At 35.6% G+C, this 21608-nt stretch overlaps 1 protein-coding gene and 1 long non-coding RNA gene across 3 annotated transcripts; one reads left to right on the forward strand and one right to left on the reverse strand.

The window, feature by feature from the left end:
* Positions 1-2213: 2213 nt before the first annotated feature.
* Positions 2214-21589, reverse strand: RPAP3 (RNA polymerase II associated protein 3). 2 transcript variants are annotated; one of them, XM_035336370.1, is made up of 17 exons: positions 21493-21589; positions 19305-19463; positions 18409-18549; positions 17842-17964; positions 15528-15655; positions 14815-14936; positions 14381-14451; positions 13308-13439; positions 11952-12079; positions 10479-10600; positions 9971-10041; positions 9712-9834; positions 7673-7884; positions 5479-5671; positions 4771-4868; positions 3756-3856; positions 2214-2658 (listed from the first exon to the last, which is right to left on the reverse strand). In XM_035336370.1, the coding sequence occupies exons 2-17, from the start codon at positions 19455-19457 to the stop codon at positions 2567-2569; spliced, it is 2010 nt and encodes a 669-aa protein (XP_035192261.1). In that variant the 5' UTR covers positions 19458-19463; positions 21493-21589; the 3' UTR covers positions 2214-2566. The 2 variants fall into 2 exon arrangements, with proteins under 2 accessions (XP_035192261.1, XP_035192268.1); XM_035336377.1 differs by having other exon boundaries at positions 3752-3856.
* Positions 8852-19094, forward strand: LOC118172494. The gene is made up of 3 exons (XR_004753724.1): positions 8852-8992; positions 18332-18335; positions 19083-19094. It is a non-coding gene; the product is annotated as an uncharacterized LOC118172494 (long non-coding RNA).
* Positions 21590-21608: the final 19 nt, after the last annotated feature.

Consider the following 21608-nt stretch of genomic DNA (forward strand, 5'->3'; position numbering starts at 1 on the left):
CTGAGAAGAAAAAGGAATAATCAGCTGTACAGATCCACCTCACACAACAAGATTCAAAAGTTAAGTCTGAATTATCCATGGCAATAAATATGACCTCAAATTTTGACACCTTAAATGCCACAGCACTCAAGCATAGCACTAGGACATAAGCTATTCTGCAGTTTAGTTTCTATAGTGTATTGACCTTAAACTTTTTCCCTGATATGACAGAAATACAACCACTGAGAGGGTGTTGAATTAATATATATATCTATCTATCTATATATATATATATCTCCCTCCAAAAATAATTATTTGATTTACTTCAGAGTTTTGGATTTCCTCGATTTTTCATTAAACTCTTCAATTCAGAGACTTCATAATACCTACAGCAATTTAGAAGGGAAATATACTGCCATCTCCTGGAGGAAGTGAAGCTTGCAGTTCTCTGAATGTTGGGTTATCTTGCATGCTTTCTATGCATGGAAAAGCAAAAATCAGATCTTGCATTTAGAGATAGAAGCAAAAAGCTAGAGTAGAGTGCCACATGCAAGGTAAATCTTGGTGGCCTAAATTCAGTAGCAACATGAACCAGGTCCACCCATCCACCCCCAGAAATGCTACGTGTGATCAAGCTTCCTTTCAACCAGCCCTCCTCTTCCTCATGTACAAATCCTGAAGAAGAAACTACATAAAAGTAGGAGTGAGACCAGAAACCAAACACCGCAGCTTGTTTTCATTAAAAGCACAGCAGACTGGATGAAATAAAGTTAAGTGACTCCTGACCTACAGTTTTCATATCTTTCAGTTATCATCTTGCTTTTATTGTTAAAGAACTGCATTTGAATCACCTGTTTTTCTCCAACAGTGTTTAAGCAGCAGCTTCTGAGAACATACCAACTACTTTGAGTATAACCTAGTCAGGTATACATCTATGTTCTTGGGTCACTGAACAGATTACACAACAAAAATAACAGTCCATTAGAGGCTATTTTATATCTACAAAGGTGTATAAAATTACTTTGGTAACTACTTATTTTTTATTTAAAAAAAAAAAAAAAACACTTCTATTAGCTACAGAAGTAGCTCTGATACATTATCTGAAGTGATTTACAACAGGGAGTGTGTGTGGCGGGAAGCCAGTTATCTAGTAACTTGGGACACACCTAGTAGTAACAGTTCACATAGTAGGTAAGCTGCAAACAGCATTATATAAAGGCTCATTCATTTCCCTAACAACACTGGCTGTTGTCCTAGTGCTAATTCTGTTCCAGGGCTAATTCAGAGCTACATTAGGAATCTACTGCTCTATTCATGTCAGCTACTTAGAACCAGCCTGAGAATGTAGCTCAGTTATGTTTCTTCCCTGGATTATATCTGAAACATTACACAGCTGTTAATGTTCTAAAGTTAGTTTTCCAACACCAACTACACAGCATATAATATTCATACCTTCTCCCATTGATCCCTCTTCGAAGTTTGAACTCTGTTTTTAATGCTATGTTTAATTAAGCCTCTGGAAAAGACCACAACTATACCCAACAGAAGCAGTAGTGTCAGAAGGCTTTCACAGGCAGAGAAGTATTAGGAAAGCACAAATTTTGAATCATAATGAAAACAAACTGACAGAATGTATCAACAGGATGAAAAATACTGGTCAAGTTCACAACACAGGCAGATTTTTGGCAGCCATTACTTGAATACTACAATTATGTCTTAAAGTATATTTATAAGTGCTGTTACTTCCTTCTTCTGGTCATGTGAACAGTCTATTATGCATTTGCCTGATGCTATTTCTTATCTAAGAAAATGTGATTTCATGCCTTTGTCTTCTTTGTACTGGAAAGATATTCTGCTCAGCTTTCTGACACTTAAGAACTGTACCTGGATAGGAAAAAAGACCCTAAAGATGAATTTGAGATTATTGTAGAAGTACTCTCCAAAGACAAAAGTGTTTTTCTCCATATTTTTTAATTTCATAGTATTTGACTTTCTATTCTGCAATCACAGTTGAGGTTTACAGGAACATCTCAGTTGTTAATGGTTTTGGATAAGGTGAAGGAATTCTGGAATTTTGTTTATTGTAACTCAGGTTCTCTTTGCATATTGTATGTTATGGCATGGTCTGTCCTTAGAGAAGAGTGATTTAGGCACCGGAGTAAGAAAAAGACAACATTTTGTATTTTCAACTCAATGTTTAATTTCTAAAAAAACAACAACAAAAACATGCAAGGTTGTAATATACACTATTTAATTCTTACCAAAAAAGATGTTTATAAATATATTTTTTCTTTCTAATAGAGATCTTTACCTATAGTCATAATCCTGAATGCCAATCGACCCAATTGTTTTTTTGGCAAACTGATTCCACTGAAGAATGTAGATCTGTATTGTTTCAGGTGCCAGAAAGCAAATGTGCTGGCAGAACTTTCTCCAGCTACTTGCCATTTTGGTGAATCAAGTTTAACAATTTTCATCACTTATACAAAAGCAACAGAACTCCAGTCTTTATAGGCCTCTTCAGCTGATTTCCACATGAAAAAAAGTGGTAACAGAGCAATTTACATGCTTAATGTCAGTGAACTCACTAAGAGAAAATGCCATATTTCTTCTCCAAGTCTTCAACCTGAGTATCTTTCAATCCCATGTGTTTCATATGACTGAACAATACCTGTGTAACTGTAAAAGAAAATCCCAACACAAACCATTATTTTAGCAATTAACAGAATGTAAATTAGTCCAACTTTCCTCTGTGAGTACAGGTTTTCAGCATTATACAGTTGAAATATGAGTAAGTTCTTAGAATTACTCAGAGGATAAAGAAAAGTAGCAAAGAGAAGCCCTCTGTTTTGATGCTCATGAATTGCCTAACAACATTTCCTTAAATGGATATGCAATACTGACAATGTAAACAGACAGATTTTATTTTGTTTACTATCTTGGCACTACACCATTAAACGTGGAAGATAAAAGTTAATGCCAGATGGCAGATAAAACTTACATCAGGTTACGGTGTGAAGGCAATTCCTGAATGGAATTGACTTGCACTTCAGGAAGTCAAACAAGTAATTTTATTTTAAGGAGATTCATATAAAATTTTCAAATTATAATAGTTATTAGTGAAACTCAGTTGTAGACAGTAAATCTAACATTACTTGTTCCTGAAGAAAAGTTTGGCTTATAAGTGTCTCACTGTTACATAGTCTGTCTGGTGTGGTAAATAAGAAATGTTTGACATGAAAACCAGTTTTATAAACCTGGAATTCAAGCCAGAGTCAGCCTGGATTGCAAACTAATTTAAATAACACCTCAAGAGCTGCACAGAGGCAAACAGGATCAGAGGTTAGGAAACATTTGCCTTTTTGCCAACACTAAAATCATAATTGCTGAAGTGGTCATAGCTGTGAAAACTGTAATTGGTACACCTTGACCTGACATATAAGACTTCATACAAATTCGTAAGTTTGTAGCATTGCCAGTTACAAACTGAAATGGTAATGAAAAGTTATTTTATCAGAGTAAAATGTGGTGGTATAACTGACAAAACCAGAAGGATTTAGCTGTGTTTTTTCAAGTCTTAATAAATGATCAGAAGATTTAAGAAAAATGATATATTTTCATATTGGCTTCTAAAGCAATCAAAAAGCACTGAATTAGACAAGTAACTAATCTTAAATTATTATTTAATGGAATAAACAAGAGTAGCACTCTCTTGCACGTTTCTTGCAAAATACAGTATCAAACCAATTTTTAGAAGATGGTACTGAACTACTTACTTTTTTTCTCTGAGCCTGACATAAACATTACTGCCATATCAAATCTTTTTAATTCAGATAGCCTCTGGAGGACTTCAAGGATGAGTGATGGCTCCTCTTTCCTGAAGAAGATTAGAAACGTAAGAATAACTACTGTTGATTAGAAAGGTTCAATAGCTGCAAGCAATATTAAAGACTTCAGGAAATGAAAGGACCAGTGGAATTCCTTTCCCATTCTCATCTTTCCTGTTCATCCTTCCACTGACTTAGCAGAGAGCCAAAACCACAAATATTTAGCCAAGCATCCTTTTAATACAGACCCAGAGCAAAGTACAAAAAAATGGACTGATGCAAAGTGATTTCTGTTAATGTACAGAATAGTTATTAAATGATTTAATGCTTTCACCTTGCTGTAACAAGCACCTCATTACAGCTACTGACATTATCTGTATAGGCAATTCCTAGATTTTGTTAATTTTATATTCTTCTGGATGACAGGCAGTAGTAAGCAAGCACCATCTTTGCTACAAGTACTAACAACTAAAAGTTTTTATTTCATAACTAGTTCTGTCACCCTACAGAACAAATGCCTTTTACCTTACTGCAAACAATTTCAACTTCCTAGCCTTTTTAAGTCATACCACAAATATAGGACCATACCTCCTCACACAAATGATGTGTATTTACAGAAACTGAGAAAAAGCCTAATATTCATTTACATTTGCTTTTCTCCATAAAACAAAGACTTAACAGCATTTTGAATGCATGCTCACAGCATAAGCCATGTAACAAACTGCCTCCAAGAGGTAAATGATCTTTAAGAATCAAATGGTAGCACAGATAGAAATTTCAGAACAAATTGTCACTCCTTTCATATTAGGACTTGTAGCTCCTATACATTTACTACAATATACTGTAAAATTCTAGCAGGTAATTAAGAACTCTACATACTCAAAATAATTTTGTAAGCCCAAAAGTTAGGGGAAGGAGAGGAATAGCAACAAGCAACATACAACAAAAGTGAAGCTTAACTTACAAAATGTAGAAGTCGTGTAGGATTTTCAGTATCTGGTTAAACAAGTCTGGATCTAAGGATTTCTGGAACAGTTTTGGATAAAACGAAGGCTCTATTTGCTTTGGGAGAATTAAAAAAGGTATTTTATTTAGGCAAAAAATATATTTGATTCATAAGAATTATAAATGAATATTTCAGATGTCTTGGGCAATGCTGGAAATGCATGAAAACAAAGAAATTACTCTTTATGACTTCTGTCTGGTTTTAATTTTTTCTTGAGATTATTGCTTCATTCCTTTAAAAAATGATTCTAAGCAATTTTTGGCAATATTTATATATACACATCAGCAGAAGCAGATATTAAGTAGACTGATGTGTTTCAAGTATTTTTTCCATTTAAAGAGAGAAGAATTTTGCTATGTCTGATTACCCTAGAAGCATTCATTTGTAAAAAAAATAGAATTTCACATTGCTACTGACATATTCACGTGTTTACAGACTTAAGACCTATGCTTAAAAGAAGACAGATTATAGAGAGACTGTACTCTACATGAGGTATGTGAAAAGTCAGACTCACAAGAACTATTCAGATGCAGATCACACTAATAATTATGTGAAGGCGATTAAAGAAAGGGAGTATTTCACACTGCTAAGACAATCTAACATAGCTACCCGTTTCACCTAGGTTGATGCTATCAAAGTACTGTCAGACAATACCACATTTCATACCTTCAGGTACAAATACAGTTTTTCTGGGTGGTCTTTCAGCTTCCTGAAATCAGATTCAAGCTGGAAAGAATTTGCAGGAATGGCAGGGACTGGCGAAGCAGATCTATATGATGCTTTGATTTCTTTTTCTGCCTGCTTGTTCATAGTGGAAGATGGATGCAACACTGGAATTCCTTTCACACTAGCAGGAAGCCTTCAGAGAGATTTCAAAATATGTAATCCAGAAAACATTTAAGGAAATCTTGCACTAAGAACTAACAGGAGACCTTTCAAATCCTAAAAAATCTAAAATAACATTAAAGTTTTACATGTTAATGTATTTTAGTTTAACCAAGTATCTAAACAAACAAGTAAAAGATCAAAAAATCATGCAGCATACAAAAGATACTTGATTAATCCTATCTGAAAAACTACAAGTACTTATGAATATACTCAGCAGTTCTCTTTCTGGGAGTAACTGCATTTTGTGGTACAGATTTCTACCATATGCAGCTACAAAAAATACTACATTTTCTGCACTTTCATAATGCAAAATAACCACATGTCCTGGGTTTGGCTGGGATGGTGTTAATTTTCCTCTCAGTAGTTTCTATGGTGATAAAACACATTTAGGTTTTAGGATGAAAATTATTTTGATAACACACTGAAGTTTTAGTTGCTGCTGATCAGTAATTGCTGAGTCAAGAATTTTTCTGTATCTCATGCTGCACTAACAGTGAGATGGCATAAGGGGATAGGAGGGGACACAGGACAGCTGACCCAAATGGACATCATGCTCAGTAATAGAACTGGGGGGCGCTGGCCAATGAGGCAGCCATTGTTTGGGTACTGTCTGGACACTGGTCAGCTAGTGGTGAGCAGCAGCACTGCGCATCACTTGTCTTTTTATATTTTGATTTCTTTTCTTTCCGTCTTATTAAACTGTCTTTATCTCAGCCTACAAGTTTTACCCTTTTCCATTTTCTCCCCCATCCCACTGAGGGGCACACGAGTGAGTGGCTGGGTGGCACTTAGCTGCCTGACAGGTTCATAGAATCATAGAATGGTTTGGGTTGGAAGCGACCTTAGAGGTCGCTCAGTTCCAACCCTGCTGCCATTGGCAGGGATGCCACCCACTAAATCAGGCTGCCCAAAGCCCCATCCAGCCTGGCCTTGAACACCTCCAGGGATGAGGCATCCACAGCTTCTCTGAGCAACCTGTTCCAGTGCCTCACCATCCTCTGAGTGACGAATTTCCTCCAAACCTCTAATCTAATCTCCCCTCTTTTACTTTTAAAAAAAATTCTCCCTTGTTCTGTCATTATCTGACTGAGCTGAAGGTTCACCTGAGGTTAAACCACAGTACCATGGCAAGTGAGCAAACTGTTTCAATTTCAATACTGGTTACAGTGGAATTATTTTGTCCTATAATTTGTCAGTTAAGTCCATTTATTTTCTTAGAAGTTATAAAATGACTAAGAAATTTACTTTTTTCTTCAACATCTCATAGTAAATCCATCTGACTGAGCTGAAAAAGGAAAGGAGAAATGGTCCTCACAAAGTCTTCAATTAGGATTCCATAGAAGTATTAACTATTAAGACAATGAGATTAACAATAGTATATAGACATTTCCTAAGCAGGTAACAAGTAGAGTTGTGACACTCAGTCGGAGAAAGCTGGGCTAGCTGCTTTAATACTTCAGCCACACTTAAGTTCATCCAGCTAACATAGTGGAACTCAGGAACCCTGAGCAAATCTAAAGTTATCAAATATCTGCTCAGGAGAGTTGTGACGCTGTTCCTTGTGACAGAGTTGTGACCTGTTCATTTTCTCTCACATAACTGGTGTCCAAAGAATGTTTGAATTCTGCTTAAGAATCTACTCTAAAATATTAAAATACAAGCCACAGAAAGGAAAGATACAGTGCACGAGGAAGAGAATATGGCATATGGGAAAATATTACAAGTTTCTTCCTCTTTGAAATGTAAGAGCAACTACTAGTTTTCCATATGACACTAATAGACCTTACTTGTTTCTACCATTACTTGATCAAAGAAACAGACATGTAAGAACTGCATGCTTCTTTGTGCATTTTTTTAAATTCAAATTCTCCAAATTATGTTATATACCTCATTACATGTAGAAATTTGAGAATGAAATTATATTTCAACTACATCTACCTTTCTAAAAGAGGATCAGAATTTTTGTACTTACTGTAACGGTGATGTATCAGTGATTTCTTCTATTTTCAATTGCTTTGCTTTTGGAATGTCCATTGTAGTTAAGTGATCATCCTGATCCAGATTCTCTGTAGCTTCAATACTTGTCAAATTTGTACAGTTATTAACAAAAGAAGTAGTGCTAGGTAAATCACTATTTGGCATGTCGTCATCAACTTCTTCAATGGGTATTGTTCGCAAAGGCTTCTAAACAGAACACAAAACTGATGTCATGTGCGTAAGTCTTTATTTCAGCGTAAATGTATACAGATAAACTGATGTTTATAATTAAACAATTTCATCATAACCAGTCTCATGTGTGTTGGAACACACAGAAGACACTTCCAGTAAAGATAAATGGCAAAATAATGAAGCTTCATGACATTTTACAGGAAGTCTTATATGCTCATTTGCTCAATTTGTCATAAACTAGCGTACCCCTACTGTATCTCAGTCTGTATTCTGTTTTTCCAGTAACAGAAAAAAGCTTTTGAGGGTTTTGCCCCCATCTAAAAAGGCTGAGGTGGCAAGGATACTATATATTTTGACCAATGACCTGATCAAGCTTTGTAATTTAGTTGAAGAAGTACCCATAAACATATGCCTTATCTCTAAAACTTCATATTATGAGATAAGTATTTGTAACTCAGGCCTCCTGGCTGACCAAGTTACATACAACACAAGGTAATTAATCCTACCACTGGAGAACACGCTGAGTAATTAAAATGTTTCAACTTGTTTATCTCTGCATGATCACCATTATTTCTGATCATCACCTACCACCACCTTCCTAGGTTTTATGAGGCACCAGTTAGTGGAACTTTGGAATTCTTTGCTGAACATGAACAGAATCTAAATTGCTCCATGAATATCGATGCAAATACACATGGTTAAACTAAACATATTCAACAATTTATACTTTTAGAGATGGCAGATTTCTCTGCCCAGCTCTAACATAATCCCACTGCAAGTCTTCACAACAATTTGCAAACTGCTTTAAATTTTGCCCAAAAAGCCCTGTATGGTTGGTAAGAACAGACAATATATGGTTTGCTTTGACAATATGCCATCTCATCATTGTGCTAAGAGTGCCTACTGGATATGAGACAGTTACAGTTCTCCCTTGGGCAGTACAAAGAACACAGATACTCAGTCTGTACTTGTTCTACCTTTACAGAATTACACAGAAAAAAGCCACCTAATATCTCAACTTAGCAGCCAAACTCAAAACTGAATATAATCAGTTGTTATATTTCAGCTACTTCACAATAAATTTAGATTTCTAAAGATAGTAATAGTATATGTATTTAATATAGTATCTGGCTATAGAGAACATATAATACTTTAAAGAAAGGTATCAAAATAATCACATTTCCTACTAAAACTAGCCACACATTTTAAGCACACTTTGTATTTACACAAGAATGCATACTCTGTATCGTATTTTGTCATATGTAACTCAGCGGTTATAGTCAGAATGATAATTCACTTTAAAAATATTGCTTATTGAAAAAAAAAAATCCAGCTATTTCACAGCATACATGGATGAAACTGCAGGCTCAAAGCTATTGCAGTAGCCCTGAGTGATACCAACATACGAAATAGGTATGCAACATGCCTTGTTACTACAGTAGTTACCATAGGAACTGGAAACAGCTGATGAAAGAGAGGGGACATTTACCCAGAGCTTTCTCAAGCCTGCAGTCAAACATTAGACCGAACTGCCACCCATTTACTCCCAGATATAATGTTAGGACCCAGAAGAGGGTTGTGGAGTTGCCTCCCCTTTTCATACTATTGATATATACATATACTGTGTTTCCTATACAGCACTGTTTACAGTATGGATACTGTTGAACTCACAGAAATGCAGAAGTTACATTCTTGAAAAAATATCATGAGTAAATCTCTGAACTTTTGATATTTCCACATGCAGGATATATCTATCAGAAGACACAAGAAGCGGATTGTAACTTAAACTCTACTTTTTCCATCATTATAGACAACAATTCACAAAGTTTTAAAAAAACTCACTGTTGATTTCAGGAGTAATGGATCATCAATGAGCTTCACTATATTCTTTATTTCTTCTTCTTTTATCAATACTGCAGGATATTCTTTATATTCTTGAGCTAACTGTTCTTTCTCAGCTAATTCCTGAAAAAAGAAAAAAAAGTAATTTTCCCTGAAAGACTGCAAGTTTCAGAAATAATTTTTTGTTAAAATGTACATAAAGAATGAAAAAAAAATCTATTACTGTAGGTGTACATTAAAAAATCATTGGTGTACATACATTTCTTATTTTAGTGAGTTCATTTATTGCTTGTTTATTTCCAGGTTCCAGCTTCAGAACAGCTTCAAAATCTGAGTGAAAGACAACATATGAAAAATGCATGCATTTTAACTTACAAATTGAAATTTGTGAATTCAATTTTTCCAATGGGAAATTTTTATACCTCCCATTTGTTTTCATAGTTATAAAATCATTAAAGACAGGTAAATCATCCTAATATCTACCCTAATCTACTTTTAAATGAATTTTCAAACTATTACTATTAAGTAGCAATTGTAATTTCACACAAACCTGTCTTCCTATTATATGAATACCAATATAAAAGGTTTTATAGATATTCAATGAAAAACAAAGCCTATTCATCTAACTTTTGTACTGAAACCTCAGTCAGCACATTATTTAATTGCTATTTGAAGATTAAAAACAAAATCAGGACCTCCTTTTACTTGCCTACTTATCTTCTACTTACATCCTTCTACCCATCACACATACTAATTCAGCTTCATACCTTGCATAGCTTCTTCTAGCTTTCCAAGAGCAACTCTTGCAGCCCCTCTTCTGGCAAAAGCTTTAGAATAGGAGGCATCTAACAGCAGAGCTTGTGTGCAGTCATTTTCTGCCTCTTCATATCTCAGCAAAAGAATAATAGAAAATTAATAATCAGTTTCAAAATAATTTCAACTTAAAAGACAGAGCTACACAAAAGTTAAAATATGAAGACCTTAATTACCTATATACAGATAAATATATACCACTGATCCAAAACACAGAACAAAAATAAAGAAGTGAGCATATTCTTAACAATATCAGAAATCATAAGTCAGCATATTCTTATATTAAGGTCATTTGCTTTCATTCTAAGATCAAATTTCCTCATTCCAATTATGTTTGATCATGACTCCACAGTGTGAATATTAAAGTATTTTTGTTCATTCCTTTTCTCTCCTCCTTCAATCTACCATTAAATTTACAGAAACAGTATTTTTTGCAGCTGTCAAAAACCTATAGAACTCATGAGAATACCAATGAGCTTTTGTTGCATTTTATGCTTGGGTCCTCTTTGAAGTGTAAACAACACACTAGTTTAGCTCACACTATCAGTTTTCTTCTTGGCCATTCAAGTAGAGTATCACTTCCTCTGATTCTCTGACATTACTTGCATTATGGTACCCTCTATGGCTTCAACAGAAATAGTACCCATGCAGCCTTCTTCATAATTGCATAATTTGAGATCAGTGCATTGTCTGTACATGGTCAGCCACAACACATTAGAAGAGATGACTGATAAAACATTCAGCTCTCTGCTTCTCATGCTATCATCAGTTTAAAACATTTGAACTCCCATACTAACAGGGAGTCAAAACAAAAAAAAAAAGCAAAATTCAAAGACTTCAAAAATGGTCATATGGAATTTCGCTCATTTGGTAGAAAGTATGTATTTCCTACTGATACTGGATTATGTGAGAAAACTTTACTTAAAGAAGTTACACATACACAGAAATTTTTTCAGATGACTTCTTTATGAGGAAAAGCTCCTACCCATTCCTTTTCAAGTTAGCAATTGCAATGCATTTTTTCAGGCTGAGCAACTCTTAGTAGCTGACTGTTTTTATAATCAAAAAAGACAAAGGGGCAGGTCCTTTGAAAGAGGTAAATACATAGAATTTTACACGTGAAAGAATGAAAAGTCAATTTTTTTTAAAAAATCACTTAGGTTTCACTATCATTTGAAATGTTATTTTCTCAGAACTTCTTTCCTATGATACACTTTGTAAGATCCCACATATTCAGTTGTTTTTAACTCCTTTGTTGTTTTCAGTATGATTTATTCCATTCTGAATTCTAGAAAGAATTAGAACAAGTGACTAATGAAACTTGGGTGAAAACCCGCTGGATCATTCTTCCTTCTAGTTCAGAACTAGGCATAGAATTTCTTATATTAGAAATAAGGAAACAATATAGTACATGCAATCCTACTTACTTTTGAATCTTGAGATAGGCCATGGCTCTGTTAGCTGGCAGAAGTGCATTGGTGCCATCTGCTGCTATACCACGCGTATAACATTCTATTGCAGCCTCATACTTCCCTTCTTTGAAATAACCATTACCCTGTTATATTTAAGTTAGGAGAAAAGGTAATGTTAAGATCTAATGCAATTAGTTATTTTTTTTTTTCTTTTTAGAAGACAGGGTCACAATATCAAGAAGATGGATCACAAAGAACAAATTTCAAGACAGGTATGACATTTTTTCCATATCTAAACTCTTTGGAGGCAGACCACAAAAAACTCTTAATTTTTTCCAGTACTTCATGGATTAAAAATAATGCTATCTGTACAGTTTAAGGTGATTAGTTGGAAAAGAACGAAAGGTTACATCAAGTAGGCAAAGGAACAAAGAGGTGCCAGAGTAAAGAAATTTTAGTCTAGTACCGTATGTTGTTAACAGAAGAGCTGAATAACTGTGGGCCTGTTCCTCGCAACACTGATCCTGTTAAGTCCAAATTGCAGCCTTTTTTTTTTTTGCCAGTGAGGAAAGTAGTAGCAGAGAAGATGACACACCTATAATATTTCTTTACTCTTGATGCACACTATAAGCCACACTGTACCCAAAGTTAATAGCTCTCTAGCCAAAGCTAATAGCATTTTGTTACTGTGGCCCCTTTTTGTTCCTTTTACCTACCTAATGTATGCTTTCATTCTTTTCCTACTAATCTTAAGCCTACTAACCTCTTACAACCAGTAAAGGAAAACTGAAAACATAAAAAGTCAGAAGTTAAGTAGATAAGAGAATAGTAAGAAAACTATCGTTTAGTAGGTAAAGTTATTTCTTAATTGCAGTGGTGGGGAGGGAGAAAAATCAACAAGCCAACTATGAGTCAAGATAATACATGCAGAAATCATTAATTGTTGTTGCCTGTACTCCCTGAAGTTCTTTTAACTACATTTCACCATGTCATCAGTAGTTTGAAAAAAAGATAGTCTACAATCCTAGTTGGACAAGAGTAAAGATGCACATAATACTGGACAAATGGCTATTTGTAAAATATAGTTCTAATTTTATCTTTCTATATATGTGAAATTTATCATGTACAAATCAGGCTCTAAAAGCAAGCTTGCAATTATTCCCCCAGAAGATTCCAAACAGAACTGAATCCTACTCCCCCTTCCTCCCACCACTAATAGAGCTTGAAACAGCAATTAAGGGCATATCAAGCTGACTGTATTTATGATGTTCAGCACAGAATCAACTTTCATTTGAGCTTTTGCATAGCTAACAGCAAAAGACAATGCTCTAGTTTGCTAGTTCTCCTCTTCCATTAGAGGTTGCAACTTACAAGATCTTTTTCTGTAACAGCCTTCTGCTTAAGCTGCTCGTCTTCAATGCACCTCTTCTCTTTGTCTGTTAATTCTGGTTTAACTGCATCTTCACTCTCCTTCTGTCTTGAGCTTTCTTTTGATGATAGAGCCTGCAAAGATGTTGTTTCTTAGTATGTATTTCCCTCACACATTATCAGAAGAGAAGTTACAATAAATTCTTAACTTTTAAGAAGTAAAAATCTGCCAAGCATTTTAACAGAAATGTTCTTACATTTCTGGACACAAGAAATGTGTCCAAGGCTGGACACAAGCTGAAGAGATCATTCTAAGTCGTTCTCAAAAACATATTTCCATGGGGGACTACGAGTCAGAATATTACTTGGGAAATAGAAGATATGTAATTTCTGCAGCACAGTGTAAAATGATCCATGAGAACTGTCTATATAATCCTGATTCACAGATTCTTCAGTTACTTTCCATTTCATCAATTATGAGAGACTTTGGGTCTTCATTTGAAAATAAACTTTATCAAGGATTTTCAAAACTACAGTTGAAGAGATAATAAAATGTAAGAGTATCTAGCATTAAGGTCATAATAATAAGCATTCTCTCCCTGTCATAAGAGGTTAGACTTGCAGCAGAGTTTCTGTTCTGCTAGGCTTAAACTGACTTTCTGGTCTGGCATAGCACAGCAAGCAGTGGAACCACAAGCACGCTAGCAGTTTAGCTTTACTCTGCTACCAAGAGAACGTATCAGTTTTTGCAGATGTACTGCTACCTTGTACCAAAATACTTTAAAAAAAATCATTAACACAAGAAGTTGAAAAAACTTGAAGTTGAAAGAAGTTGATGGAAGAAGATAAAGCCAGAGAGGCTGGTGTACACGTACAGTCATAATCTGCCAACCCACCATTACACTGATGTACGCATACTCTCCAAAACTAGAAGACATTAAATTACACATTTTAACTTCAGAGAACTTCAAGTGCCAGAAAAAGCCTATGAGACTGTTGAATTCATTTCTTGTTATAAATCAATACAAACTAAACAGGATATATTAATTTATGTTGGGGCTTATTAACCTTATTACCTGATTAATTTTCTTCAGTTCATTTTTTGCTTCAAAGTTGTTTGCATCCAGCTCTAAAACTTTTTCATAATCTGTGAGAAGATCAGAAAACAACATTTCAGGTATGAATTACAGGCCTGTAACCACAGAATAAAATAAGAGCATTCTTTTGGAGATGACCCTTTTCTGTAATTACCTAAAAATCATGGTATTACAGACACATTACTCTAAGATATTTAATACTGAATTATTCTTTAACTATGGACATCTATGGTAATCATTTAGACTTGCTGCTTGAATTTCACCTTCGCAGAAGGTACAATATGGTATTTCATTATTTTTGTTTACAGAATATGAAAAATTCCTATGCCAAATACACCAATCACACAAGCTTTAGGCAAGCCCACAGATAAACAACGTGAATGTTTTTTAAGGAATGATTAAAGACAACCCACCTTCTTTAGCACCTTGAAGATTTTTCAAAGCAAAGCGAGCAGCCCCTCTTCTGGAATAAGCCTTTATGTAATTTTTATCTAAAGCAAGTGCTAAATTACAATCAGATTCTGCAACAGAAAACCTATTAAAAGAAGAGTGAGTTAGTTTGAACACATCTAGAAAACAAAAGCCAAAACCTCATCAAGTTACTATAAAACTTTATAGGTCCTTCCTAAACTGAAAATTTTTCAGGCTTCACAAGGGGTATAGGAACAAGTGTTTAAACAACTCTTGATTCCAAACACATGAGAAAAGGAAAGGAAAACAGATGTCAGCAATCTCTACTGCAACAAAAAGAATAACCAACTCCCCTATACCCTTTCTTCCCCTGAAAGAAATTAAAGCGTTAAAAATAGAAGTCATAGAGCCACAAAGACAAATTGGGTGGTAAACTTTTTTTTTTGAAGTCTTGTGCTGTAACACAGAAGGTGACAAACTTCAAGCATGAAAGTACAGAAGGAAAACAGATGACAGACTACCAGATTCCTTGTCACAGCAATTCCTATTATACTCTGAAACAGCAAAGCAAGTTTGAAACCAGCCTTACATAGACCTACATATTACAGTATGATAAGTAATATAATCAAAAGCTAAAAACACACACACATTAAGAAAACTGAAGGTAGCATGTCAAAGAAAAAAAGTATTAAGGATTTAACAATATAGGTCTTACTTTTTCATTCTATAAAAAGCAGATGCTCTGTTTGTGGGCAATACTGGATTGTATGGATCATAATGCATCCCCCTAGTATAGCATTTTATAGCTTCATCAAAGTTTCCTTGTTTAAAGTAGTTGTTACCCTGTAAATAGAAAATAGTAATTAACAAATTACAGTGTAGATAGATTTTTGTTCTTTTTTAACCAAAAAATCAGTAATCAAAGCTTGTATTTTAGAATGCTCAAATGTTGTTTTTTTTTTTTAACATCTCTCACAAATTACTGCTTTACTGTGAAACTTCTTGTAACTAAAATACTAAATATTCCATCCTAAATATTTACCATCATTTATACAGTAAATTGTTCTTATTATGCTAATTTTCAGTATTTGTAGGTCATTTCTACAAATGCAGAAGCAGCACATACAAAGCTGTTTGAACTGCCACAGAAATTTATTGAAGTTTTTTTTTTTCAGGTTTTAGGGAGTAGATTTGACATCTGGGACCCTTTCCTAGGTAAATATTCTAATTTGCTTCTCCTCTAGGACACAGCTTTTATTTCAAATACCCTCATCTCCTTCACTGCTGCTAAAATGATAACAGTCACAGATATCTCAATTTCTCCTTTGTGTAGAATGCAGATTATACATCTGGGAATTTCACAGCAGTAGGGAAAGTAGGCAGATGTCATGCATGCAGGCAATTTAGAAACAAAACAAACCACTAAGAAATTCTACTGAAGATAAGTATGGACTGCCAGATGGTATCAGATGATTATTTTTAAATACACTTTCTCAGAACCTCATTAATTTCTACATAACTATCTTAGACTATCTACCTCACACATAGATGTAGCTCAGGTGATCTGATGCTCATTATTCATTTCACCTAGTATTATTACAATTCAGATTTCTCCTAGTTACTAACCATCTGGGAAAGTCCTGAAAAGACTTCCACAATGGTATCAGATCACAGATACTAAGTATTCAGCATGCAACAGGATTAACAGAACCTTCCAATATTGGCCTCCTAGCACGCCCAAGACTGGGAGGAAGGAACTCTCATACAAATGAAACTTTTCATAACACTAGAAACCAAAGAAGCATTAACACAGAACAAATAGGTAAAGCTTTCACTAGTGACACAACACCAAAGTATGTTTTCATTATTTTCCTATGCCAACAAGGAGTGCTACTTGGTTATTTGGTACTGTTGGTACTGCTGAAAGATGTTCCTGTTTGATTTTGGGGTATTCCTGTCTTAGATAAAGAGGTATATACAAGAAAGAACCTAAAAGACAGAAGACAATAAATTATTACTTTCGCTCTGAAAAGGAAATTATTAGGACTAAAGTTATTATCCTGGCTTGACTACATGTCTCAGGTGCTTGAATTTGTCACGTATGACAAAAATATGATGTGGGAACATTAGAGAATTCATTCATTTTTCTTGCAAAGAAACATTGCTGAGTCCAAGATCTACTACGTGTCTGTAACAAGTTCCAACAGACCCTTGATGATGAGCATGACGTGCCCAATAAGCATCTTATATACCAGGAAAACCTAAAGACCAGAATTGTATTTCTTTCAGAAATGCTTTCAGAGGTGGCAAATTGTTTGCCACACGTCTTAAATGTTGTCCAGATGACCAGCATCTGTTATTTCTTCCTCCCGGATTTGAATAATCACAATGAGAAGAGCTGTTTTGTATACTTACAATCTTGCCCTAAGGCAAAGTTTGATCAGCATCTTGTTGAAAACAACCAAAGAATTTCTACTTTTTATCCAAAGAAATCCTTGCTATGCCCATTAAAAAGGTGAAGCATAAGATAGGTCTCATTGTATTTTATTTGCATAATAGGGTACAATTTAACTGGTACCAACTTGCTATTACCAAGCCAGTGGAGACATGAGTTTCTCCGTCATTCAGAGACACAGTGGCCTCATGAAGGGAATAATCTTAAGTTCTTGGGGATTTCACTTGGGGCATTTATACCTTGAGCTCCAGTAAGCCTGCTTGGTCCATACAGCAATTCTATAGAGCAGTCCAACTTTTTAATGAAAAAAATCCACCAATACATTGATCATTATAAGTGTACATTAAGTAGAGAGATAGCCTTTGCTGCAATCAGTCACGAGGAGAAACAGAAATGCAGTCAGAATTTTATATATTGGAATAATGCTCAGGAAAACAGACATTAAAAAAATCTGAAGAGCAGGCACGTTCCAGCAGAACTTGCATCTCAGCAGACAATCTTTTAAAACAAGTTACAAATGCTCCTATGTCCAAGTTACTATTTTGTAGATAATAAACGTTTATAATGCTATTACCTTTTCCTTCTCTGCAAGAGCCTTTTCTGTATCTATACGAATTCCATCTTCTTCAGAGTCTGATTCTGGAGACACAGAATCATGAGTACTGTCATCTTTATCAAGTTCTTCCAGTATTTTATCCTGAAAACATAAAAAATAATTTATTATCATCATTATAACTTAACAATAAAAAATAAATAAGACTAAGAAAATGAGTCATCTGTTTAAAAATCTCTACTATTTAAGCCCTCTTCATTCTGCATTTCACAAACAAGACTTTTATCTTCTAATACTTCTAATACACATTTAGTCTTATATTCTACAGGAATAACAACCTTTTAACAAACCTACTGATAAGAGATTGCATTTGACTTTAAGTGAAAAGAAATCTGCTGGATGAAAACACAATCAATAGGAACCCTTAGTATTTATTTCCCATTATTCCACATTTTAAACAGTTAACCCCTTTTGGGGAAAAAGTTACTTTCTACGTTCATACAGTATCCAGTATAGTAAGTAGATCTGATTTCAAAACAGAAGCACCTAGAGTGAAAACTAAGTTAACAAGAAAATATCCTGACTCACCACGTCAAGTTTTCCCCATGCTTCATAATCGTAAGACTTGATTTTGTTTTTCTTGTTTTCCTCAGTGGTTGTCTTTGACGGGACTTTACTTTTGCTCTTCTTCTTTTTCTTGAAAGCCTTGTTTCGAATTGGTGGTAAATTCTAGATTGAAATAAGTAATTTATTACTAAACAGACACACAATATTCACTTGTACTGAATAATCTATAGTATCTATTTCTAATAATATTCCTGTAATATATATAGATTTATATTTCTAAATAGAAATATATAGAAATATTTCTATAATATCTGTATCTGCTGGCTAGTTTGACTTTAGAAATCCATTAAGCAAGTTGTTCTCAGGAATTTCTGCAAAACCACTAAAGACAAGCATAAATCTTTCAATATATAGTAATAACAAGTATTACGTATGATACAAAGTTAAGTTTTAGAACACAACTTTCTGCAGGGTATCACTGAAAAAATAGCATTAATGTATTAAAAGACCACAATAAATAACAGTAATACTACAGATAGAAATATTCTCCTAGATCTACTTGGAACTGATTAAACACTTATTGTCACCAAGCATTCATGACCTCCAGAAGCTACAACCCCACAGCTTTGTTGTTGGAACAGTTTGCACAGGAATCCTTGATCTACTTCAGATGAGGAACAAGTCAGTTGGGTTAGCTTGTACCATCTACTCATAAATTATAAGCCAACACATGTAATTTTGCTGAAGTTAACTGGATTCTCTGAAATAAAACATCTGTGAAGTGAGTATCTTTCTGTAGCATGACTCTTCATTAGACATGGGAGGGAGGAAAAAGAACTGAACAAGAAGCTATTAAAAACACTGTCACGTAATGAATATCTGAGTTAATAAAAATTTTAAGTCCATAAATTTTTTACCTCTTCTGGTACACCACTTTGTTTCCTTAATTCAGAATCAACTTCCTTAATATCTTTTTCCCAACTCTCCAGTTCTCTCATAAAATCCTGCAGCTCTTCGGCATTTTGCTTTATCTGCAGCTGTAGCTCCAGTGCTTTATTTGGTGCAGTCATTGTAACCTGCCAAATTTCAAGGAGAAAACTTCCTAAAGAGAATTTGAAAGTATGTACTGAATGAAGCTAGCTCCTTCAAAATGAAGAAATCTGACTTGCATGTAATACGGGCTTCTCATATACAAAAAACATTAGATAGCAAAAGACTATAAAGAAACACAAGGTAAGTGTCTTGGGGGTGGGGGTGGAACTAAAGAGAAGGCATAACTTAGATAAAACATATCAGAACAAATAATAAGCCATGCTCTAATTTAGTGTAAGCTATAGAACTTAACAAGTCAATGAAAGTCCTGAAGGTGATAATGGATAACTAAGATGATCATAGTTTAAAGCAACTTCTGTAGTATTTCCCAGAAGACAGAATGAAAATAACTCCAGGTTAAGTCTCAACTACTGATTAAGACATACAAGGCTTCTGACAAACCAACCCCCAAAGCACTTTCTGCCCTTAGAAATTAGGTATGCTTAGATATGCATGCATTTTTAGGACAGGAAAAAGTAAATGCATGAGGCAGTAATACATAATATAGATGAAGACTAACAAATGGCAACTCGGTATATTATTTGAATGTGCTCTTTCTACACACCCACAGCCCTTCAAGTCCTGAAAATACTGTTTAATAGTTTTTAATGCTTAGATGTCTTCATGAATTTTGTCAACTTTCGTTTCTTTAAGTGAAAGACATTATTATCACAGGTATGACAAATCATGAGTAATAAGTAACCTTAAAATAATCCTTGGTTGTAATTTAAAAGGGGGAAAAACAGCGCACTGAAAAAAACAGCGACGGGATGAAGCAAACATACGTTGAAAACGATCATGATTACTTAGTTCATGATGAAACTAAGAACAAACAATCAAAAACAATATTAATAGTTGGTAACAATAACCTCCGGACTGATAGAGCTTCAGAACCCTTTGCAATCCTCACATTGAAGTAGAAGCGATTTATGGAGATACTGCACGCAAAGTTATTATGGCAGAAAAAGGACTAAAGTTCCATTCGTTTATTTTTATATATTCACATATATGCACACACAAATGAAGTGTGTTTTAGATGTTAACATAACAGCATGGAAATATCAAAATGTATGGGCCCAAGGTAATGACTTCCGCAATATAATGTGCAGCCCATAATTATAGCTAGCAGTCTTATAGAAGATACATAAAACATACTGCACGGTTAGCAATGATTTAATGCTACCCAAAGAAGAAGGCTTTTCCATCCTCAGGAGTACGCAATTAAGAACATACCCTGATGCATCAGTTGTGCTGCTCACTAATACGTGCACAGATGGTAACGTGCTCAGCCTTAGCAACATACTTGTCCTAATCTTTCCTACTTATTTGGTCTATTTTAAACTAAGCGGAAAGAAACTTCCAATTAAGTCAGAAATATGCATTTCTGAGTATATTTTCAAGTATAACGGGTATTTTAGTTTTTCCACCTACGGCTGTTGCTGTGCACTGAACCGTCCCCACAGCACTCAGGAACCCTAGCACCTGGCATGGGCACGCCAGACACCACGGGCAGCAGTACCTGGAGGAAGATGCTTTTTCTTCGTTACCAGTGACTAAAACAACATTCTTCCACAACTAAAAATCTAATCATACGTTAAACCTTGCTATTTTCTGGGCTTCTGAAGGGTCTCAGACTAAGGGATAATGCAAGGCTGGACTGGCGGAGGCTGGCAGGCCCTCAGGAGCGCACCTGCCCCAGCCCCTGCCCAAGCAGGGCCACCCAGAGCAGGCTGCCCAGAACCACGTCCAGGTGGCTTTTGGAGATCCCGAAGAAGACCCCACAGCCTCTCTGGGCAGCCTGTGCCAGCACTCAGGCACCTCCCAGCACAGCAGCGCTGCCTGGTGCTCAGGGGGAGCCTCCTGCGTTCCACATTATGCCCGGATTTTGCCGCCCAGGGCCCCCCACCGATTCTCCCCCCGGGCTACCCCAGCACCACCCGGCGGCAGGCACCGATCGGCCGCCACAGCGCGGAGATCCCCGAGCCTCGCCCCCCCGCCCCGGCCGCGTCCCACCTGCGCGGCGCCCCGCCTCTTTCGGCCGCCGCCGTCTCCGCCGCCTCGCGGCCCGGCCTCCTCCCACGATGCACCGCGCGGGCACGCTGCCGGCTAGCCCCCGCCCCGGGGGGGCC

This window comes from Oxyura jamaicensis, chromosome 1 (assembly GCF_011077185.1).
Source record: "Oxyura jamaicensis isolate SHBP4307 breed ruddy duck chromosome 1, BPBGC_Ojam_1.0, whole genome shotgun sequence".
In the NCBI taxonomy this organism is placed as follows: Eukaryota; Metazoa; Chordata; class Aves; order Anseriformes; family Anatidae; genus Oxyura; species Oxyura jamaicensis.